The sequence below is a fragment of the Patella vulgata genome, chromosome 6 (assembly GCF_932274485.2).
Source record: "Patella vulgata chromosome 6, xgPatVulg1.2, whole genome shotgun sequence".
NCBI lineage: Eukaryota > Metazoa > Mollusca > Gastropoda > Patellidae > Patella > Patella vulgata.
Genome location: NC_065884.2, coordinates 37823256 through 37849349, shown reverse-complemented (window position 1 = coordinate 37849349; position 26094 = coordinate 37823256). Strand labels below are relative to the sequence as shown.

The 26094-nt window shown below is 38.0% G+C and overlaps 2 protein-coding genes across 7 annotated transcripts in view; one reads left to right on the top strand and one right to left on the bottom strand.

Moving 5' to 3' along the window:
- LOC126825389 (X-ray repair cross-complementing protein 5) overlaps positions 1 to 16438 on the bottom strand; it is a 284666-nt gene extending 268228 nt beyond the window's left edge. For 2 of the 6 annotated variants that reach the window (XM_050555021.2, XM_050555026.2), the window contains exon 1: positions 15617 to 15851. The gene's annotated coding sequence lies outside the window, so the exon portion shown is untranslated. Of the gene's footprint in view, positions 1 to 10923; positions 11066 to 15355; positions 15501 to 15616; positions 15853 to 16176; positions 16210 to 16407 lie in introns of those variants that run through there. The other 4 variants (XM_050555022.2, XM_050555024.2, XM_050555025.2 and 1 more) reach the window with 4 other exon arrangements.
- LOC126825379 (DNA damage-binding protein 1) overlaps positions 15796 to 26094 on the top strand; it is a 149205-nt gene continuing 138906 nt past the window's right edge. The window contains exon 1 of the mRNA XM_056101944.1: positions 15796 to 15936. Coding sequence (XP_055957919.1) covers positions 15876 to 15936 — 61 coding nt within the window. The 5' untranslated portion in view covers positions 15796 to 15875. The remainder of the gene's footprint in view (positions 15937 to 26094) is intronic.

The following is a 26094-nucleotide window of genomic DNA, read 5'->3' as shown; positions in this document are numbered from 1 at the left end:
TTGCCTTATATAAGTTAAAATAATGGTGGATTTGGGTAAATCATGCTACCCTCTTCTAGCAGATGAGACTGTGAATGAAAGCACAGCAGCAGTCACTAAGCAAAACTGATATTAAATTTCTTGCAAACTTTCTTTCATAATTGAACGCACAAGCTAATGTATTTTGGTGAACGTAAACGGGTATGTAAAAACAATTTTTACACGCCCACATTTTCATGTGGACATATATTGTCATCGCCCCTGTCCATCCATTCACATTTTGTTTTTGAACACTCTACGGGTCACAGTTTTTATACGCCCACATTTTCATGTGGACGTATATTGTCGTCACCCCTGTCTGCCACAATTGTTTGTGGACAGTCTAGAGGTCACAATTTCCACCTGATTTTGATGAAACTTGAAATACAGGTTTATAACCCAAAGATCTTGGTTCCTTTCGATATTCGCGCATAGCGGATTGTCATCGCCCCTGTCCATCCATTCACATTTTGTTTTTGGACACTCTACGGGTCACAGTTTTTATACATGTACGTCCACATGATAACTTTCATCAATTGAGCTTTAATAAGGTTGAACAAAGTGAAACAAGGGCAATAACTCTAGAAGTAATAAACAGCATTGCTGAAATTCAAAAGGATTCTTTTCTTTACTAATTTAAATGACGCATGTAAATTTCATACAGATCGGTAGATAACTTTTGATGTTAGAGCATTCACAAAGTTCAATAAAGTGAAACAAGGGCCATAACTCTAGACGTAATAAACAGAATTTGCTGAAATTCAATAAGCTTCACTTATTTAAATAATGCATATAAATTTCAGAAAGATCGGATGATAACTATTGGTTTTAGAGCGTTCGCAAGGTTCAATAAAGTAAAACAAGGGCCATAACTCTAGAAGTAATATACAGAAATTGCTGAAATTCAATAGGCTTCGCCGTTTCACTAATTTAAATAATGCATATAAATTTCAGAAAGATAGGATGATAATTTTTCGGGTGAAACAAGGGCCATAACTCTATACATTATAAACGAAAATTATTAAAATTAAATAGGCTTCTTCATCTCACTAATGTAAACAACATATATCAATTTTTAAACAATTGGATGATAACTTTTGGCGTTAGAGCGTTCACAAGAAATTGTGGACGACGGACGAACGGACGGTCGGATGTGACAGCAATATACGTGCACATTTCTATGTGGGCGAATAAAAATCATAATTTTAAAAACATTACAAATAAGACTCTGTTTTGAAGGCTAAAAATACAGTTTTTTTCCAAAAGACGTCATTTCCGGTGAAATTGTAAATGTTAAAATGGTTTGACCTAGTCCAAATTGGCATTAGGCATCAAATGGTAAAAAAAAATAATTAAAAATTGAATAACAATTGACTCTTTCACAGGCTAAATAAAGTGAAAAAAGACGCATGCCAAATTGCCTATTTCTTGGCAACTGCGCATATTACAAATTAATTTTCACATACATTCTCTTCGTATAGATCATTGCTAATTTTACACCTTTTTTTTTACCTTTTAATCGAAGTAGCCCGAAAACGAAATTAAAAAAACTGAGCCAAATGTTTTGTGCGCTTTTAAAGGACGCAACCTTTCAGTTATACCAGATTTGAAAATAATAATATTTGCTTTCAAGAAGTGGTACCGAAATGTCAAATTTGTAGTTTTTGGTAAAATTATGTCACTTCCGGTGCCGACAGGAAACTTTAACGTTAGCAAAAAAGGTGACATTTCGGAAACAGTCTTAATGAATTTTGTTTTATACAAATCAAACAATAAATTATTAAAAAAAACTGAGCCTGACATTTTGTGCGCCGTTAAAGGGCGCACCCTTTCAGTTATGCCAGATTTGAAAAGAATAATATCTACTTTCAAAAAGTGGTACCCAACTGTCAAAATTGTTGTTTTTGGTAAAATTATGTCACTTTAACGGTAACAAAAACCAGCGACTGCCAGGCAGGATACGCCCACATTCTGCAAGAGATGGATAAAGAACAAGCTAAATATAAATGGGATTTTTTGTACAATCAGGGGCAATAATCCATCAAAGTTTCATCAAAATCGGATAAAAATTGTGACCTCTAGAAATGAAATGAAATGGGGTTTAACGACCAACTGTTCTGCTCCTATACTGGGCTAATGAAGACGGGTGTGACCTCTAGAGGGTACACAACCTTCGTATTACACACTTCTACACAATTTGCGTAAAAAGAGCAGCCATTTTGTCGGGCAGTTTCCTTTTGATTTTCCCGAAATTCAAATTTCATTATGGTGGAATGATGAAATATTTTAACGTTTTTTTTAAATTTTGCAAGAGATGGATAGAGAACAAGCTAAACAAAAAGCGATTTTTCGTACAATCAGAGGCCATAATTCAGGAAGTTACGGTCCGATATGTTCGATTATCGAAAGGAACCGAGATCTTTCGGTTTTAAACTAACATTTCAAGTTTCATCAAAATAGGATTAAAATTGTGACATCTATAGGGTCCACAAGCTAAAAATGTGATTTTTCGTAGAAACAGGGGCCATAATACATGAAGTTTCGATCCGATACATGTACATGCCAATATCGAAAGCAACCAAGATCTTTTGGAGATAAACCTATATTTCAAGTTTCGTCACAACCGGATAAGAATTGTGACCTGTAGAGTGTCCACAAACAAACTGTGGACGGACGGACAGGGGCGATGACAATATATGTCGACATGAAAATGTGGGCGTATAAAAATTGTAACCTCTATAGGGTCCACAAGCTAAAAACGCGATTTTTCGTACAATCAGGGGCCATAATCCATGAAGTTACCATCCGATACATGCCAATATCATAAGGAACCAAGATCTTAGGGAGATAAAGACGTAATTCAAGTTTCGGTGAAATCGGATAAAAATTGTGACCTGTAGAGGGTCCACAAACAATTGTGGACGGACGGACAGGGGCGACGACAATATGGGCGTATAAAAATGACATTTCGGAAAACAGAGCATATGAACTTTGTTTTATACAAATCGAACAATAAATAATTAATTTAGGACCGAAAAACTGAATTAGTCAAGGTAATGATTATAATGAATCTATATTCATTGCTCTCACTTCATTATAACCAAAGTTATCGTGCCCCAAGGCATCAACCAATCAGATTGCTTATCTCTACTTACCGTAAGCAGACAATGTTCATCATCGAACTCCATCAAGGCATTTACCTAATGAACGCCTACACCAAGTTTGAACATTTTACACCAATTAGAAGGTGAGTTATGGTGTTCCAAATTTCGACCAATGAAATTACTTATCTCTCTGCATACCCTAAGCAGAAAATGTTCATTATCGAACTTAGTCAAGGTATTGATGTAATAAAGCTATGCACCAAGTGTCCTCACTCTCACTTAGAACTAAAGTTATCGTGTCCCAAAGCATCAACTTATCAAACTTAGTCAAGGTATTGATGTAATGAAACTATACACTAAGTTTCATCACTCTCACTTAATTAGAACTAATGTTATCGTGTCCCAAAGCATCAACCAATCAAATTGTGAATCTCTGCTTACCGTAAGCAGATAATGCTCATCTTCGAAGTCCATCAAGGCATTGACCTAATAAACAACTACACCAAGTTTGAACATTGTAGCTCAATTAAAAGTAGAGTAATTGTGTTCCAAAGTCTCGGCCAATCAAATTGCTTATCACTGTGCTTAACATGAGCAAAAAATGCTCATCTTCGAACTCCATCAAGGCATTGACCTAATAAACACCTACACCAAGTTCGAACATTCTAGCTCAATTAGGAGAGTTATCGTGTCCCAAAGCATCAACCAATCAAATTGCTTATCTCTACTTAACCTAAGCAGTAAATGCTCATCTTTGAACTCCATCAAGGTATTGACCTAATAAACACCTACACCAAGTTTGACCATTCTAGTTCAATTAGAAATAAGAGTTATTGTGTCCCAAAAAGTGTGACGGACAGACAGACCGACAGACAGACAGACAGATTCTCGATAATAAAACCAAAGACGATGTCAACAATGGCTCTTCATTGCTTACCGGGCTGGTGCTGTTATATCGCTTATCGTGAAATAGTTTCAAATCTTACTACTTCTGGCATGATTTTTTTTCCCTGCGTTTTATCTAGTTCACTGCTGGTATTCTCTGGACACTATCATAATGAGTAGAAGTTTGGGAAAGGGCGTGAAAATATCACATGGTTTACGCGTGATTGGAATGAAAGATTAAAGGGGGTATTTCGCTTTGGTGTCAGGTGATTACTGTCAGACATTCCGACTTCTAGAGTACATGTAGATGCTGATTAAAATTTAGAAATAATTTAGTGATTTGTATTGTTATGCTAGGCTACTTTAAAAATTTAGACAAAATTTGTATCAATAAAAAATAACTTATACTATAGATCATACTACCAACAAATGAGTTTCCATTAGATGGTTTTATTTTTAACTATAGTTCTAGAAATGGCGTGAGAATGTCACGTGATTGCCACTGTTGACAGACAGGTCAGGAAGATATCGCTTTGCTTTGATGTTTCATTCATTACCGCCTGAACCATTCCGACATCTATTATTGACATACAGGTGCCGATCACTCTAGGGAATTATATCGTAATCAACAGTTAAAATATGATAATCTCAACTTTATTCATTAATGATAGGGCAAATAATTAATTTTGTAATAGATGGACTGTATTTGTGATTGCGTAGGAAGCGTGACCCAATATACTTCAAAAACACAGCGTTTGTGTTTGTTTCCCCGAGGTAAAAATAGTAGCCTACCATGCGTTTCCCCGACTAACAATGACATATACTATTCAAAAAAAGTAGGGGATATTTGATTTTGGGGGCATAATACTAAAATATGCAAATGACTACGAAAAAAGTCACTATAGAACCTAACAGAAGAAACATTTCCAGTTACATGTGACGCCCAAACGCACCAATAGCTACCGCATGGAATGCAGGTGATGCTTGGGATCATCATGGGGGTCCAACCCAAGATTTGCACGACTCTGACTTTGAATGTTACAGTCATTGTGGCATTGAATTCCAGGGTGGAAACATCAGTTTAATTGTTTTAGTGACCAGAAAACAAATTTTGATATGCGTCGGCTTACCCAAAATGAAAGGTTACGTGCCCTTGGCATGCTACAGATCGGCACAACACAGGCGGTTGTGGCGCGGACGATGAATGTTTCTCAGTCTGTCATAAGCAGGCTATGGTCCAGATACCGTGATACACAATCTGTACAGGACAGACCACGCTCAGGTCGACCAAGGGCGACAACTCAAGCCCAGGCTCGATTTATCCGTACCTTGGCCTTGAGAAATCGTGTCATCACAGCAAATCAGATCAGCGCTCGTCTTCAAACAGACACTGGTGTGAGAGTGAGTGGCCAGACGATTCGGAATCGACTGCATAGGGGTCACCTTCGCGCCCGACGTTCTCGCGTGATCCCTTGTTTGAGAGATCATCACATTCAGGCAAGACGTCGTTGGTGTAGGGATCGTCAACACTGGGATAATCGACGCTGGAGCAATGTGATGTTTTCAGATGAGTCAAGGTTCACTGTTGATTTTTTGGACAGACGTAGGAGGGTGTGGCGTCGTCGAAACGAGCGCTTCCAAGACGTTAACGTCATCAGACATGATTGATTTGGGGGTGGTTCTGTTATGGTGTGGGGAGGCATCACTGTTGCTGGAAGAACGGCTTTACATGTTGTTGCAGGGTGTGTTACAGGCCAGTACTACCGGGACAACATCTTGGCAGTCCATGTTGTGCCGTTCGCACGACGTCATGGCCGCCGTTTCATCTTCCAGGATGACAACGCAAGATGTCACAGGGCCAGGATCGTTACAGGTTACCTCCAACAACAGAACATCACCACATTACCTTGGCCAGCGCTGAGTCCCGACCTCTCCCCCATCGAGCATGTCTGGGACATGCTTGGACAGAGGTTACGTCAACGTCAACAACGTCCTGCCAATGTCCAAGTACTTGGTGCTGCGTTGCAACAGGAATGGGACAATCTGGACCAAAATGACCTTAGACGTCTCATTAGGAGTATGCCACGTCGGATCAATGCTTGTTTGGCAAACAGAGGAGGATTTACCCGTTACTGACTTGGTTGTGATGCTGTGGTAACTTTGCTGTTTGACCCCGGGTATCATTTTACCCTTATAATGGTCAGTCTGTGCCTTACTTAGTCTAACAATCATTTGGAATAAATCGATGAATGTGAACTTCATTTCATTTTGTCATTTGTTTCTTCGTCAGTTTCATTAGGTGACTTTAATAACACTTAAAAATCAAATATCCCCTACTTTTTTTGAATAGTATATATCTACATAGTTTATCATGTCATTCGAGGCATTTTAATATGTAATAGTTTTATATCCACCACTATCGGTAATTGTATCTGTATCGGCCGATATATTTCGCAGTCAATATCTGATATCGGTAAAAGCGATGGAGCCAATTGCCATATCGGACCGTCCCTAATCTGAAGTCAATCGGATGATAACTTTGGTCTCTAGACTCTAAAGTATCCACAAGATTTTTCAAAGTGATCAAGGGCCATAACTCTGGTAGTTATTATCGGAAATCATTGAAAATCACTGGGCTTCTTGGTCTCATATTTGTGACGCTATATTCTTATCTGGAGAGCATGCGCAATAAATGCCATTGGTGTAGACTGGAAAAAACAGACGCTAAAGATTGCCATTCACATGATGAGACTTCTGGCGTATTTTGCCGAACATAACTAATTAGAAATTACAGTAAAAACAGAAACGATTGAATGTAAATCAGTTTATATACATTCATATTACATTATTATATTATTATAGGAACCTGGCAAACCCTCTCCTGCAAAAATTCCTGGATCCACCCCTGAATATCATCTAAAGTCTTCGACATTGTAAACACAAATTATTTGTCAATTTAAATCAACATTAATGCTGTGATCTTACCGGGAAAAGATGGGCTTCTGATATCCAATATTTAAAGATAGGTTCCCAGAAAAGTATTTATCGGGTGGTTATTTCCAATAAAAGTATGGCAATTTTGGTATATATGGAAAGTAGAGATATCCAATCTTACTAGAAAAATACTAGATTCCCCGAAAAACACTCATGGAGCGTATACAGGACAAAAATGTAAGGGTTCCCCTAATGAACAGCCTGACGATTAGGAATTTCTGCACGCGTGATGTCAAAGGTCACACGCGAACATTGAGCGCTTGATGTACAAGTTGATAAACTTTATGAAGAGTTGGTTGTACAACACTTTCTGAGATAAAAATGACGGAAAAAGACGCAGGTAGTGGATAATCCGAGAATTTAATTAGGATTCGATATTTGTAATAAATAGTAAGCGATTAAAGACAACATCGTCTTATGTATACAATGAATTCTCCTCTGACTACCAAGAGAGGCAAGTCACGTGGCGTAAACATGAACTGGTTTGATCAAATTTTTATAGCAGGGTATTCCTTTGCAGTTACAATGTTTGATAAGGATCTGAAGCAAAATTATGACAAATTAATTAGTTTGAATATTTTTTAGTCCATATATACCATTAAATCACCCAGTTTGTCCCGGGAATGTATCTTTAAGACAAAATAAACATTTTACTATTGGTACACGAATCGTGTACCATAATGCGTTTCAGCGCCATTTGAATCAAGGGACTCGAAGAACGTGACTACACTTATTCCACAAGTCATGTCAAACGGTGACCTCATATTCTTATCTGGAGAGCATACACAATAAATACTATCGGTGTAGACTGGAATAACTAGAAGCTAGAGATTGCCATTCGATTAAGAATTCTGGCGTATTTTGCCGAATTTATAAATGATTTATATACATTCATATTACATTATTATATGCGTTGCGACCCATTTTTGTCAATTTCTAGGTCCCAAATATTAGCGATTTAACTCTTTTAAAGTAGCTTAGTCTCTAACTCAATATCATCGAAAGTCTTCGACATTGAAAAAACACATATTATTTGTAAATTTAAATCAACATTAATGCTGTGATCTTACCGGAAAAAAGATGGGCATCTGATATCCAATATTTAAGACAAAATAAACATTTTACTATTGGTACATGAATCGTGTACCATAATGCGTTTCAGCGCCATTTGAATCAAGGGACTCAAAGAAAGTGACTACACTTATTCCACAAGTCATGTCAAACGGTGACCTCATATTCTTATCTGGAGAGCATACACAATAAATACTATCGGTGTAGACTGGAATAACTAGACGCTAGAGATTAAAGATACATTATGGGAGATTTTAATAGAGAGTTGGCCATTCTTGCTATAACAGTTCATAAATAGATGATAAAAGAAGAATATATTGAAAATTTCAGTCAAATTACTTTATTCTGACCAAAGTTACCACCATTGTAATTTTTGACTAGAAATAGGAGTCAAATCCCTCTTCACCGTCTACGAGAATGCAGGCCGTTTGATTGACAGGAGTTAACTCCACCTACATAATCTTGATTATCAAGTAACGTTTTCAATTCATATCACATTTATTTTTACTACAAATTAAATATAGGACTTTTATTATATAGATAAGAAGCGAAAGTTTTAAAGGAATGGACCAAATCAATGAGGCATAATTATAGCCGACTTCTTCAATCTTGTTAGCCTGCGTGTACTCCCGAAGCAGACAAATTGAAATAGGAAACATTGATCCAATAGGGCTGCAATTCAACTGGGGTGATGTTAGCTGCGATGTTTATCAATTTCCATAATTTTTCTGTAAACGCAAGTGACAACAGAGCGTATAATACCGACATACAAACTCTCATTTTTACCACAAATTGACCGACATATTATTATGCGGCCTCGCTCAACAGCGGTCTCACTTCGTACACTCTATCATTCAGCCTCGATCTAAAATTTCCCCGAGTATGACGTCAACATAACGGTTAATCTCAGCTTACGACGCCATTTAAAAATTTAATCAATCAATGAAATCCTGTTTAAATCCAAGCAAATCCAAGCCATCCGTGGGTCTACAGAGTTGATTTTGTGCTTGTGTAAATAAAGATCTAATTTATAATTTCTATGACATCTGAAGCCTAAATAAAGACTTGCAATAATCAGATTTAGCTCTTGCATAATGTATGTTTAAGAATTCTGGCGTATTTCGCCGAATTTATAAATGATTTGAAATTAGAGTAAAAACGGAAATGATTGAATGTAAATTAGTTTATATACATTCATATTACATTATTATATGCGCTGCGACCCATTTGTGTCAATTTCTAGGTCCCAAATATTAGCGATTTTGCTCCTTTAAACACTGTATAAATTTCAAGTCAATCGGATATTAACTTTAGCCTCTAGAGCATCCACAAGATTTTTCAAAGCGATCAAGGGCTATAACTCTGGTAGTTGTTATCAGAAATCATTGAAAATCACTGGGCTTCTTCGTCTCACAATCGAATAATAACTTTTGGACGACAGACGGACGGGAGGACTGGACAGGGGCGACAGCAATATACATCCACATTTCCATGGGGGATTATAAAAATAAAAAAATATTATATTCTTTTGAAAAGAGACTCCCACAAAATTGCCTATTTCTCGCAGATGGCAAAGGGCGAATTTTCTTTCACTAAATATTTCTTACCAAATGTACCCGATTTGGAGATCCCCGTTTACCCTTTACGCGAAATGCAAGTGTCCCATTACGCAGACGCACTCTGTAATGTTTATGTTTTGAGACAGAATCAATTGTAGCAATATAGTCGTGGCGGCATTGTTTTTAAATTTATAGACAAAAAATAGAGAAATAAGATGACTTTATATTTCATTAATATATATATTGGGCAAATTAATAGTTTCACACATATTCACATATTATATTTCTACCTATCTCTCTATATTATATATAGTGTACACTTAAATCAACTTAGGGTATAAATGACATATTGTTATATAAAAAAGAGTTATTTAGTCAAAACATGTGTCTATAAAATACCATTAGATGTCACGTGCATGGAAATTTACCATTGCATCATTTGGCTTAATTTAACCAATCATATCGTTAATTGCACAGGTTCAGGGCCATGATCACACTTGATTGTGCATGATATCCATAAGTCTTATAAAAGAAATCATAGTAAACTTTTTAAGTCAGACTTCCATTAGATTCCAGAGAGGTTCCATCTGAGTTCCTAAACAACCGTGAGGCTGGCTAGGGTGGAGAAATGGTTTAAGCTAGTATTGTAATCTGTGCTATGCTTGTATACATGTATTCGGCTATGCTATATAAAATGTAAAAACAAACTGTTGCATTGTTATTCCTGGTAAGACAAACGTCTTTCGAAAACTGTAAGAAGTAAATACACAACGTGAAGCAGAAGTAAAGACAAATTCTAGACGATCACAAGGCTACAGAAATATGTAGTAAGAAAAGATGCATGGGTCGTACGTAGGATGTGGCGACTGGTTTTAGTACGCAGGGCTCACACTGTCGGTCGCCAAAGTCGCAATTTGCGATAAAAATATGAAAGTGGTGATTAAAATTTGATTTTGGCGATAATGTTTGGCGGTATTGGCGATTCTTTTTGAGAATTGGCGGAAAAAAACCTTAAAATTCTAATCGTATTTATCCTGGATTAACCATTATTGAGTGTCAATCACATGGCGGGATACTATAAATTAATCAACTGGCTGATAATCCGGATCGCGTCAATGAATAATACTAATCAGTTGTCTTGGATTAATGATTAGTTGATTGATAATTACAAATGAGATATATAAAGCCTATCTCAAGTCATTATTTACACCTACTGTCTGAGTCTTGGTAAATTTTAAACGGATTTCTTCGATTATGAACAAACTACTTAACTTTGGTTATTATAAACTTACCTGTGTGTTTGTAATGAACTCCCATTCGATAAATCCATTGCACAACTAATTATCACAACGATGAAAACAAGTTCTCTCTTGAAAAATTGAAATATCACTTTTCCCAGAGAAAAATACCAATATGGAAGATGGTTACGTCACTCTGCGGAAGATATCATTTCGTATTAAGGGTGACAGCATTATAGGAAATTCAAGTACAATTATGACAAGAATCCATGACCACTCGGACCAAAGACCACTCGGTTGAAGACCAGTCAGACCAACTGATAGACCACTCAGCCCAAACAAATAGACTACTCGGACCATACAAAAAGACTATTCGGACCCAACAGAAAGACGACTCGGACCAATAATAAAGTGTTGTTTTAATAAATTGATAATTGCGTTTGTTTTAATATGATTACTCGAACCAATAATAAAGTGTTATTTTAATAAATTGATAATTGTGTTTATTTTAATATGAATACTCGAACCAATAATAAAGTGTTATTTGAATAAATTGCTAATTGTGTGTGTTTTAATATGACTACTCGAACTAATAATAACGTGTTGTTTGAATAAATTGATAATTGTATTCCAAATCGCAAAATATCGAGAACCACACTTGTAGTCACGTTTAAAAAGGGGCATATAAACGTCCGGTCTTCGTATTATTATGTGCTGTTTATATTAACGCATCAAGGGCGGATAACTTGAAAACGTGTCTCCCCCCCCCCCCCATATATAGTAACCCAGGGGTTAGTGGGGTAGAACGGAATGAAACCACTGGGGATACCGCGAATGTGGAAAAAGTAAAATTAGGCTATCAGATAAGAACAGTATACCCGTATATGTAGAAACTGTCAAAAGTCTGCACATACCGAGTCTCATTGCAAGAGTAAAGAAAAATTAGATTGATATTTTTTTTTGGCACCATTATTAATTAATTTTAAAACTAATCGTTGATTTATTTTCCGTACACAAAATTGAACTAAACAACTCTAAATATAAGAATTCCGTATAAGAATTATTTGCTTCTTTGTATTGTGATTTAATAATAAATAAAAAGCATATTGTCTAGCCTTATAATATAATTTAATTGGTCCGACTGGTCTTGTTTTGGTCCGACTGGTCTTAGTCCGAGTAGTCTTTGGTCCGAGTGGTCTGGATACCTACGACAATTGGCATTGAGTTTGAGCGTTCGCACACATAACTACCCGCATTCCTGTATTTAGTTACCGTCTTTTACATTCTAGTAAAATCTCTGCAAATTTTATAGCTTTACTTTTTGAAATATTTTGTTCTAATTATTTGATTAGCGACTCGGATGGGATTATTTACTTTTGAACACGCATGCCGCACAAACACAACTATACATTCGTTTTACGGGCTTTATCACACTTCGGTCAAAACTGTCGAATCGAGAATTAATGTTCCGCTTCTTACCGGGTCATACGGGCTTAGTAGCATTATATACCCACCCAGGCACCCAATAGACACGCTGAGGGCTGCCGCAACACGCTTAAAGATGTTACCGAAAGAATGCGTATAAAATTAAAAATACATTCAGAGAATTCGGAGGTAAGCTTCATGATCCTTGTTAAATTATTTATAACATAAAGAAGATAGGATATTTATAGTTTATACATGACTTTATTTTTACGAGTATCCGTCCAATCAGTGATATTTTAATTGTGAAGAAAATTTGATAGACTGGCGATCAATGGTTTCCATATAAATCTCCTATGTAATTGCCTTCAATTGATATTTTTCGTCGCCCAAACCCATATACGATCAAAATGATCGCGCTGTCAAACTATCTTTCAATGTTAACCAACCCCCGCAACAGGTATATTGGATTCGACCAATACTTCACGAAGACATTGTTGACATCGACTCTGTCGAAATTACAAGTAAATTTTCAAATTTTTCAAGAGAGAACTTGTTCTCATCGTTGTGATAATTAGTTGTGCAATGGATTTTATCGAACGGGAGTTCATTACAAACACACAGGTAAGTTTATAATAACCAAAGTTAAGTAGTTTGTTCATAATCGAAGAAATCCGTTTAAAATTTACGATGGTTCACACAGTAATGATTAATCCAAGCGGTGACTATTTGATGTTTCGTTTCGTCCTTAATTTGTTTAGATTTATTATTTTTGGGTACAGATGCTCCACAAGATGGTATGTTAAATATGTTTGACAGCGTCTCTTCCCACGTTGTTGGCATCTTGATTTCGTCCTCAGATATTAAATGATTCAATAGCGACTGTGCATTTAATTCCTTTGGTTGTTGGTTTGTTGTGATTGGGACTGTGTCGTCAATTTGAATAAAACCATTCATCATGGTTGACATCGCACTGTCGAAAGACAGGTTTACAATGGGGGGATCAGCTGTGTTTATGTTTGCCGAATTATTAATATTTGTTCTTGTTGATTCTGTTGTTTTTGTTGGTGTATCTGGTAATGGCTTGTTATATACCTCTGATGGCATATACAGCTTGTTGAACAAAATACTAGGATTGAACGGTGAAATGCCCGTGGACCGAAATGAGCTTAATATATTAGTTGGTGTCATGCTCTTATTCCAGGCAGCATTAATGATTCTCGGCCAAGTAGTTTTGTCTATTATATGAGTTGGATGGTCGGCCATGAATTCTGTACATAATCTATTATAACTATTTTGTAAAGGTCCAAATATGCCCTTGTCCAATGGCTGAAGGTGGTGAGTGGCATGTGGCAGTAGGGCAAGTATGTAGATATCATTTCCTCTGGCCTTTACTAGTAATTATGTCACTTCGTGGGAGCCATGTGAATCTAGAATTAATAATTAAGGCCGCTCTGGACCGCAGTGTTTAAGGAAGACATTACTGAACCACTACTGGCCTAGGATATCATTCATCCAGGCCCTCTCCTGGTACGTCCAAATAGTGCCATCAGGTGCGTCTAGGGTAGCAAACCCGTTCAAACATCTGTTTGTTTTGCCCTTTACAATGAACATAGGCGGCATACATGCATCTGTTGCGTTTATACAGGCTGAAACAGTGATGTTCTCCCTGTTGTTCGTGGTTCTCCCTGGTAAATTTTTTGTCCCCTTCCTGGCAATCACTTTGAGCGGGTCATGCTCATACGACATGCCCGTCTCATCACAATTCCATATTCTGCATGGATGTTCATTGAGGTCGATATCCTAAATTATTGTTCCAAGGTCTTGGAAATATTTATTAACTACTAGTAACTACTTTATTAAGCATTCTAGACCTAGATGTTGATAGCTTTTCTGGTTTCCGTAAAGTCACCTCTGTGAAGCGGCTTTTAAAACCCCTCCACCAGTCATTATCCGGAATACCTTTAGCAAATGGCGTTTTTGTATTTGTTTGTCGGACATACCGTGCAACTTTCAGCAGGAGTTGTTTTTTTGTCACTTGAAACCCTTTTCAGAAGCATCCATAACTATCTTTACTATTTCCTCTTCAATTTTCCGGGGGAGGGCAGTTGGTTTACCCGGCATGGCATTTGGGCAAATCCTGCCTAGCACATGATCAATTATTGTGGTTTTGGGGATGTTAAATTTTTTGCTTGCCTTTCGGTATGATAGGCCGTTTCTTACTGATGTTACGGCGTCTTCTAGAGTCTTTGAGTCGTATCACATATAGATATTTTTAGACTTGTGGGGCATCCTGAAATGTAAAACAAAGGTTTATTTATTATCTATTAACCTTTGCCTATATATAAATTTTACTAATAGCTTAGACATAAATTATTAATAAATGTCCTTAATTTTCTAATCCATTTAAGGATTATTTTCCTCAAGAGTAGAATGAATATTTTACATTTATTACGATTATTTCCCCAAAATTCATAAATTAATATTCAAAATACACTATAATTATAATGTAATATTTAAAATTTATTACTATTGTAATTATTAATTATCTATTATCAGAAGGCCGGTCGAATTTCCCCCACCCTCCAAAAGTAAGTTGGTCATAATTCGACCACTAGACCATTTTTTGTCATAAAACTGAATTCAAATGTTTTTTTTTGATTAAAAATTATTCGGGTTACATCCCACTTAAGAATCTAAACCATACAAATCAATAAAATGACCCTAATGTTTACCTGTTGATATATGATTGGTCGATGTACTTGATGGTGGGGTTTAAACAAACTTGACAGACACTGTGACAGAACGCGATGCTCCTTCACGATAGGCCAGACGTCAAACTTCGCGGTAAACAAAGATAGCGTTTTCTGATTGGATGCAAATATCACGTGACAAATAACGTGACCGGAACAATAACAAAGCGCATTATCCAGGCAGAAAAGCATATGTCGGTTGACATCAGTACAGACACGCTTTTTGTAAGCGGTCGAAATTAGACCATAGGTCGAAATTACACACATATACTCTAGGCTAATGTACATGTATGTGGCACTCTGATGATTACCCTTTGGCTTTGCTCCAATGTATGCCCCCCGCCCTCGACAAAATCCTGGATCCGGGCCTGACTAGGGTTAGGGTTAACCTTAACCCTAAACTTTGCCGATGGCGGGCTCTGAAAGCATCGTCGAAACAATAACCCGGTGACTGCCTATAGTATATTATATAATTAATTTGTAGCGTTTCCCTAGTCCTACTAGTACTAGACTAGAGTAGTAACTGTCACGGATCATCAAACCGGTAAATTAATACATGGGATATACTATACCTTGAGCTTTAGGTCGATAGCGAAGTCACTATCGTGGATCTAATATTTTTACTCTTTTGCAATAACACAAAAATGTAAAAGCAAAGAGTTAGATATTGCAAAATATGTTGAAATCTATCCGTTGTTTGTAAACAAGAACCACTTCCCGTAATTTTCGCGCCACGCATGCGTAGCCCTCTGCTAGAGGACTTCCGGATGCATTATTCTGTTGATATCTGGTGGCTTTTTCGTGGAAGAGCGTCGTAAAAGAATCCCTAAAATGGCTTTTAATTATGTTGTTACAGCTCACAAACCGACAGCAGTTAATGCATGTGTTACAGGTAAAACCGATTAAACCCCACTTCCTTTGCCAACATGTATCAACTGAACCGATTATGTAAAAAAAAAAAAAAAAGCAAAAAATGACCCCGAAACTCTAGACATGATAATATGATCTCACGCCCGCCCGGTATTTTAAATCTTATTTAATTAGTCGTATCGCCATCACTCGTCATCCCAAGAAAATTTAAAGTGGTACGGTAGTTTAAAGATGCCATCATGGACCGAGCGGAATCTCTCACCCGTATTCCAGCACCCGGATACGAAATGAAGTATGAAGTTAGCACACCCGGACCACTCGGACTAAAACGTAGACCACTCGGACCAATCAATTTATGTTAGAAGACCACTCGGACCAATATTTATGGGCGCTATTGCACTTTCGTACCTCTGTTAAGGATGTTAAGGGGGACTAGCAATGACCACACACCAAATTTCAGCCGAATCGATCAATAACTTTTTATTTTACCGACCTTTTAATTTCTAACGAGAGAGAACTTCATCTGTTTGACGCCATTTGCTTTGTTTACTATTTAGGCTCGAATAACAAGACACTAAGACGGAAACCGACACACTGCACTAGCTGCCTATCTCTGCAGTTCATAAAAATTAATATAATTTTCGTATACTTTAATTTTTGCACGAAGCCACCATGTTCTATAAAATACTATTTGGTGTTGATCAGTGGATTGGCCTTTAGGTGTGAATATTGCCGTGACCTTGATTTTGACCTTGAATCTTAACTTCCCATCCATATCATGGCCTTTGCATTTATGATTGCCGTGGCCTTATTTCTTACTGTATTTTCAAAGTTAATGTTCGAGGTGAAAGCAGAGACGACGTCCTTCAGAAAAGATAATTGGGTCAAAGTCGTAGGTCAAGGTCATAGTACAGAAAACTAAACTCAAACTTTTCAAAGTCATTTTTTGAACATTTGACCTTGACTTACGACCTTGACCCCGCAACCGTTTTCGAAGGCTATCACCTTGGCTTGATTCATGGACGTTTACCTTGGTTCTGTCACACACTGCTCGGTCAGAAAAGGGTCAAACGGAGAGGGGCCCGTGTCCGAAAGGAAGTCAATGGGCGTGGTCACCGTTAAACATCCGTGACCTTGACCCTGGCCTAGTGTCCGGACTTCCCATCCATCTCGGGCCCTTTGCGTTTATGCGTGCCGTGACCTTATTTCTTACTGTATTATCAAAATTAATGTTCGAGGTGAAAGCAGAGACGGCGTCATTCAGAAAAGATAATTGGGTCAAAGTCGTAGGTCAAGGTCATGTTACAGAAAACTAAACTCAAACTTTTCAAAGTCATTTTTGGGACAGGGCCAGGGTAAACGTCGATGGTTCAAGCCAAGATGATGGGCTTTGAAAATGGTTATGGGTCAAGCTCGTAAGTCAAGGTCAAATGTCCCAAAACTGACCTTGAAAAGTTTGAGTTCAGTTTTCTATAACATGACCTTGACCTACGACTTTGACCCAAGTATCTTTTCTGAGGGACGTTGTCTTTGCTTTCACCTCAAGCATTAACTTTGATAATACAGTAAGAAATAGGGCCACGGCAAGCATAAACGAAAAGGGCCCGAGATTGATGGGAAGTTTGGACTCAAGGTCGAAGTCAAGGTCACGGATGGTTAAAGGTGACTAGTGGAGGTCACCACGAACTTTCACATTGACCACGCCCTTTGACTTCCTTTCAGACACGGGCCCCTCTGCGTTTGACCGTTTTCTGACCGAGCAGTGTGCGACAGGGCCAGGGTAACCGTCGATGGTTCAAGCCAAGATTATGGGCTTTGAAAATGGTTGTGGGATCAAGGTCGTAAGTCAAGGTCAAATGTCCCAAAACTGACTTTGAAAAGTTTGAGTTCAGTTTTCTGTAACATGACCTTGACCTACGACTTTGACCCATTTATCTTTTCTGAAGGACGTTGTCTCTGCTTTCACCTCAAGCATTAACTTTGATAATACAGTAAGATTTAGGGTCACGGCAAGCATAAACGCAAAGGGTCGAGATGGATGGGACGTTTGGACTCAAGGTCAGAGTCAAGGTTACGGATGGTTAACGGTGACTAGTGGAGGTCACCACGACCTTTCATATTGACCACGCCCATTGACTTCCTTTCGGACACGGCCCCTCTGCGTTTGACCGTTTTCTGACCGAGCAGTGTGCGACAGGACCAAGGTAAACGCCCATGATTCAAGCCAAGTTGATAGCCTTCGAAAATGGTTACGGGGTCAAGGTTGTAAGTCAAGGTCAAATGTCCCAAAACTGACTTTGAAAAGTTTGAGTTTAGTTTTCTGTAACATGACCTTGACCTACGACTTTGACCTTTTTAACTTTTCTGAAGGACGTCTCTGCTTTCACCTCAAGCATTAACTTTGATAATACAGTAAGAAATAGGGTCACGGCAAGCATAAACGAAAAGGGCCCGAGATGGATGGGAAGTTTGGACTCAAGGTCAAAGTCAAGGTCACGGATGATTAAAGGTGACTAGTGGAGGTCACCACGACCTTTCACATTGACCACGCCCATTGACTTCCTTTCGGACACGGGCCCTTTGCGTTTGACCCTTTTCTGACCGAACAGTGTGCGACAGGACCAAAGTAAACGTCGATGGTTCAAGCCAATGTGATAGCCTTCGAAAATGGTTACGAGGTCAAGGTCGTAAGTCAAGGTCAAATGTCCCAAAACTGACTTTGAAAAGTCTGAGTTTAGTTTTCTGTAAGATGACCTTGACCTACGACTTTGACCAAAGTATCTTTTCTGGAGGACGTCGTCTCTGCTTTCACCTCAAACATTAACTTTGATAATACAGTTCGAAATAAGGCCACGGCAAGCATAAACGAAAAGGGCCCGAGATGGATGGGAAGTTTGGACTCAAGGTCGAAGTTGAGGTTACGGATGGTTAACAGTGACTAGTGGAGGTCACCACGACCTTTCACATTGACCACGCCCATTGACTTCCTTTCGGACACGGACCCTCTGCGTTTGACCGTTTTCTGACCGAGCAGTGTGCGACAGGACCAAGTTAAACGTTCATGATTCAAGCCAATGTGATAGCCTTCGTAAATGGTTACGGGGTCAAGGTTGTAAGTCAAGGTCAAATGTCCCAAAAATGACTTTGAAAAGTTTGAGTTTAGTTTACTGTAACATGACCTTGACCTACGACTTTGACCCAATTATCTTTTCTGAAGGACGTCATCTCTGCTTTCACCTCGAACATTAACTTTGATAATACAGTAAGAAATAAGGCCACGGCAAGCATAAACGCAAAGGCCCCGATATGGATGGGAAGTTTGGCCTCAAGGTCAAAATCAAGGTCACGGCAATATTTACACCTAAAGGCCAATCCACTGATCAACACCAAATAGTATTTTATAGAAAATGGTGGCTTCGCGCAAAAATTAAAGTATACAAAAATTATATTAATTTTTATGAACTGCAGTGTTAGGCAGCTAGTGCAGTGTGTCGGTTTCCGTCTAAGTGTCTTGTTATTCGAGTCGGTTTCCGTCTTAGTGTCTTGTTATTCAAGTCTAATTAGTAAACAAAGCAAATGGCATCAAACGGATGAAGTTCTCTCTCGTTAGAAATTAAAAGGTCGGTAAAATAAAAAGTTATTTATCGATTTGGCTGAAATTTGGTGTGTGGTCATCCTCTGAAAATTTCAAGTGCCTATGACCACGGGAACTGGTAGAGGTACGAAAGTGCAATAGCGCCTATTTATGTTGCCTCTCGGACCAAATAATTTATGTTGGTAGACCACTCGGACCAATCGTTTTATGTTGGAAGACCACTCGGACCAATCAATTTATGTTGCCTCTCGGGCCAACCCAAAGGATCGCCTCTCCATCCAATTTATGTTGCCTCTCGGACAAATCAATTTATGTTGGAAGACCACTTGGACCAATATTTATGTTGCCTCTCGGACCAATCAATTCATGTTGGAAGACCACTCGGACTAATACTTACTTGCCTCTCGGACCAATCAATTTATGTTGGAAGACCACTCAGACCAATATTTATGTTGCCTCTCGGGCCAACCCAAAGGATCACTTCTCGATCCAATTATTCACTTAAATAAAATACAGATTTTAAATTAAATAAATATTATTTATTAAAAAATAACAATACAAAGAAGCAAATAATTTATAGGTGAATCTATATACATAAATTTAGAAATGTCCTCCTTCCTTACATTTTTATTACATCAACAATTTATAAAATATTTTAAAATTGTTTGTGAACAGTCTACAGGTCACAATTTTTATCCGATTTCAATTAAACTTGAAATATAGGTTTATCACCCTAAGATCTCGGTTCCTTTCGATATTGGCATGTATCGGACTGTAACTTCATGGATTATGGCCCCTGATTGTACGAAAAATCACGTTTTTTGGCTTGTGAACACTGTAGAGGTCACAATTTTTATCCAATTTGGTTTAAACTTGAAATGTTTGCTTATAACCCATAGAACTCGGTTCCTTTCGATATTTGTGCATATCGTAACGTAACTTCCTGAATTATGGCTCCTGATTGTACGAAAAACCGTGTTTTTAGCTTGTGGACCCTATAGAGGTCATAATTTTTATCCGGTTTAAAAAAACGTATTATTATATCACTGTTACACCCTAAGGACGACTGAATTCAAATTTCGTGAAAATCAGCCCAATACTGACAAACAAAATGGCCGCCCTTCGTTCTCAAATAGCGTAAAAATATGGTATATCAAGGTTGTGGACCCTATAGAGGTCACAATTTTTATCGATTTTGATGAAACTTGAAATGTAAGTTTATAACCCAAAGATCTCAGTTCCTTTCGATATTCGTGCATATCGGACAGTAACTTCATGAATTATGGCCCCTGATTGTACGAAAAATCGCGTTTTTAGCTTGTGGACCCTATAGAGGTCATAATTTTTATTCGATTTAAAAAAAAATTTATTATATCACCGTTAAACCCTAAGGACAGCTGAGTTCAAATTTCGTGAAAATCGGCCCAAAACTGACAGACAAAATGGCCGCCGTTCGTTCTCAAATAGCGTAAACATATGGTATATCAAGGTTGTGGACCCTATAGAGGTCACAATTTTTATTCGCCCACATTTTCATGTGGACGTATTATGCCGTCGCCCCTGTCCGCAGGCATCAATATTTCCACGCACGGCATGCGCAGGCACATTTGCTTGAAAAAATTTTTTTGCAGGCACATTTTTAAAGATGTAGCCACACCGGGCTTTACCACGGCAATTAAACGGCAAAGCCATGGTAAAAGCCGACGTACGCAAACCATGTCTGTCACGGCATAATTTATTTTTGTGTGCCGTAGTAGACCCTATCATCCGAAATTATACTATTCAAAAAAAGTAGGGGATATTTGATTTTTGGGGCATAATACTAAAATATGCAAATGACTACGAAAAAAGTCACTATAGAACCTAACAGAAGAAACATTTCCAGTTACATGTGACGCCCAAACGCACCAATAGCTACCGCATGGAATGCAGGTGATGCTTGGGATCATCATGGGGGTCCAACCCAAGATTTGCACGACTCTGACTTTGAATGTTACAGTCATTGTGGCATTGAATTCCAGGGTGGAAACATCAGTTTAATTGTTTTAATGACCAGAAAACAAATTTTGATATGCGTCGGCTTACCCAAAATGAAAGGTTACGTGCCCTTGGCATGCTACAGATTGGCACAACACAGGCGGTTGTGGCGCGGACGATGAATGTTTCTCAGTCTGTCATAAGCAGGCTATGGTCCAGATACCGTGATACACAATCTGTACAGGACAGACCACGCTCAGGTCGACCAAGGGCGACAACTCAAGCCCAGGATCGATTTATCCGTACCTTGGCCTTGAGAAATCGTGTCATCACAGCAAATAAGGTCAGTGCTCGTCTTCAAACAGACACTGGTGTGAGAGTGAGTGGCCAGACGATTCGGAATCGACTGCATAGGGGTCACCTTCGCGCCCGACGTCCTCGCGTGATCCCTTGTTTGAGAGATCATCACATTCAGGCAAGACGTCGTTGGTGTAGGGATCGTCAACACTGGGATAATCGATGCTGGAGCAATGTGATGTTTTCAGATGAGTCAAGGTTCACTGTTGATTTTTTGGACAGACGTAGGAGGGTGTGGCGTCGTCGAAACGAGCGCTTCCAAGACGTTAACGTCATCAGACATGATCGATTTGGGGGTGGTTCTGTTATGGTGTGGGGAGGCATCACTGTTGCTGGAAGAACGGCTTTACATGTTGTTGCAGGGCGTGTTACAGGCCAGTACTACCGGGACAACATCTTGGCAGTCCATGTTGTGCCGTTCGCACGACGTCATGGCCGCCGTTTCATCTTCCAGGATGACAACGCAAGATGTCACAGGGCCAGGATCGTTACAGGTTACCTCCAACAACAGAACATCACCACATTACCTTGGCCAGCACTGAGTCCCGACCTCTCCCCCATCGAGCATGTCTGGGACATGCTTGGACAGAGGTTACGTCAACGTCAACAACGTCCTGCCAATGTCCAAGAACTTGGTGCTGCGTTGCAACAGGAATGGGACAATCTGGACCAAAATGACCTTAGACGTCTCATTAGGAGTATGCCACGTCGGATCAATGCTTGTTTGGCAAACAGAGGAGGATTTACCCGTTACTGACTTGGTTGTGATGCTGTGGTAACTTTGCTGTTTGACCCCGGGTATCATCTTACCCTTATAATGGTCAGTCTGTGCCTTACTTAGTCTAACGATCATTTGGAATAAATCGATGAATGTGAACTTCATTTCATTTTGTCATTTGTTTCTTCGTCAGTTTCATTAGGTGACTTTAATAACACTTAAAAATCAAATATCCCCTACTTTTTTTGAATAGTATAGTTTAAAGAAAGATGTATTGGTATTTTGTTTATTTATACTTAGAAGATGTGCAGGCCTAGGTCTATTCATTTTACAATTATTCTACGGTCTTTATATTTGTTTATTTGCCGTAAATAGGTCACCCAGACCAATTTACGGCACTCCAATGTTAAAGGTTTGAATGTCGTAATTGTCCAACACGTGCCTGCAAAATTTTCACGATGATCTTATTTTATTTCTTACCTGTGTTGACCGTGGATTTGCTACGGCCCGTGAGTAGGGCTAGGAGGTCGATGAGAGCTTTCTCAGTTTCTACCTGACCTGATTTTCATTCCACTGTAATAATAATAATATTCGTGAGACACGTACAACAACTTTACAAACAAGTCAAATAATACAACGTGTTTTAATTATCAATATCTACCTGTTGTCATAATTCGTTGTACTCAAATAAAATACAAACACCGTTTTAATAATTTTTAATCTCAAAGTAATATTTGAAGAAAAAAAACCCAACAAAACAACAAATACCGAAAGGTCCTCAACTTATCTATCCAGAGAAACAGAGTGGGGCGGGACAATTTTATGCTCGGTCGGGTGGTGGACGAACTTGTGAACTCCTCGGAGTCCTCGCACTCCTCGGACACATAAAGTATAAGGCTAATTATTAGTATTTTTTGCCGATGCATCGATAATACAAAAAAGGACCGAGAATCGAATCGGCGTTAGCCGAATCGATGCATCGGTGATGCATCGATACTTGATATCAGCACTAATTCTAATGTATATTCAGCTAATTTTTTGTATTTCATTTTTAGAGTAATGAAGTCAAATCCCCATGCAGAAAGAAAGGCACTGTATGATGGCTACAGGAAAACAAGATACAGTTGGCTACTCTGATAACGGATCGTCATTTACAAATCGTGTTTCAATCATGTTTGACTTTTATGATACAGGCCACGAAATTTCACGCGAACGATACCAATCAGTTACGTGCGGTCGCGCTAGCTCAAAAACACGCGACCGATTTCCTGGTTACGCAAATTGAAATATCGGTTACGTTAACAAATTTCATTAACAGATTTATTCACATTTGATCAATTTTTATACAGGATGATTTTGTGACACGGGTCTAAATTATTTGTATTATAGCACAAACTCCATTCATTCATTCTTGGCATTTCATTTCTCCATCTTACCGGTACTTTGACAGATCACGTATTTTGACACCAAGAAGGCTATTGACCAGTTGCAAGCACGTTGATTTAAAAATGTCCCTCACTCCTAATTCTTAGTTATGATTAGTTATGCCATAAATATTTGAAAGCGTACCTTTGGATTTTCAAACACAAAATGAGAAATGAGTTGAACTATTTAACATGTCGGCTATATTTCCAAAGAATTTACTACACGTGTTCCTTTCAGTTTTCACTATAGCCATGCTGTAGTACCAATGACCCGTATGTATGTCGTCAACTTTGAACCGATTCCCCCTCGTTATTAAAATGTAGGGATTCAGTGAAGTAGAACATTTTTTTTCTAATGTTTTATTGTTTAAATGGGGACACCGTGGGATTAAAGTCATGAACACTTAACCTCAAAATATAATGTTAAATATAAAAGAATAAAATTAGTCAAGTTATTTCTTTAAAAAATACATTCACTGCAAGTGGAAATGAATAATAGCACCATTTAAATCTGGATAAAACATGAAAACAGCGCAACCATTTTATGTAACCAATTGGTTACGCAATGGTCATCTGGCGTAACCAAAGAAAATGGTTACGCAGAGCATAAACCCGCAACCATTTTTCTGGTTACGCCAAAATTTGAAATTTCGTGGCCTGTGATACATTTTGCATGACATCTTTTTACTCCTGTACTCTTCTACTCAGGGAAATTAGAACCAAAATACTCTTCTGACGGTTATGTATCCCTAATCGTTGGACTGCACACGATGGTAGAGGGACTCTTATCAAAAAGTCACTTTAACACAGTTTTAAAATCGCTGTCGTGAGAAGAGAGGGCGGGACATTATGAAACAAATGCTAAATTGTATCTTAAAATAAACTACAAAACAAACTAGAACTGCGACGCAGTAATGACGGGTTTCACCGGTGCCCCGTTACCCTTGAACATATTTCACTTCCGGTACCGATGAAACCATTAAACAGGTTTCCATATAAGCATTGCACACATCAAATAAAATGTACACAGAATCAACCAAATCCAGCAATATCAATTCATTGTATACATTTGTTACATGTAAGTGATACTGACAAAATTACATTACTTCCGTTGATAATGAAAATGTTAAATTAGTTTTATGAAATCAGAAATGGCATAAGGTATCACATGGAGAAAATTTTATGTAAATTGAACAATAATTGCCACTTTTATAGACCAAAAATCTGGAAAAGGGACTTGTAGAAAATCGTCTATTTCTCTCCAACCGTACAAGTTAGAAACCATTTTTTGGTATCTGTATGATCGTATGGGTTCAATCTATTTGTTGATTGGAATCAAATATCATAATTTTAAAAACATTACAAATTAGACTCCTTTGAATAAAATATCTGTTTTGAAAAAGAAGGCTAAAAATACAGTTTTTGCCAAAATGACATTACTTCCGGTGATAATGAAAATCTTAAATTACTTGTATGAAATCGTAAATGGCATTAGGTATCACACGGTGAAAATTTTATGAAAATCGAATAATAATTGACACTTTTATGGACCAAAAACCTTGATAAGTTACCTGTTGAAAATCGTCTATTTCTCCGCAACTGAACGAGTTAGAAACCATTTTGTGATACCTATATGATCGCATGGGTTCATTCTATTGGTTGATTGGGACCAAATATCAAAATTTTAAACACATAACAAATACGACTTATTTGAATAAAATAGGCCTACTGGTTTTGAAGGCTATAAATACAATTTTTGCCCAAATTACGTCATTTCCGGTGCCATCGGAAATGTTAAATTGGTTTGACCTTGTTAAAATTGACATTACGTATCAAATGGTGTCACTTTTATGAAAATCGAATAATAATTGACTCCTTTACAGGCAAACTAGCGTAAAGGATGACTCGTGCAAAATTGCCCATTTCTCGGCAACTGCTCATATTACAAACTAATTTTCACATACATTCTCTTTGTATGGATTATTGCTACTAGTTTATGAAAGTTTCGAAAAAATATATTAAAATATGAAAAGCCTGAATGGGTTGTGAATAGCTCATTTTTTCACCTTTTTTCGCCTTTAAATCGGAATGATCCGAAAACGAAATAAA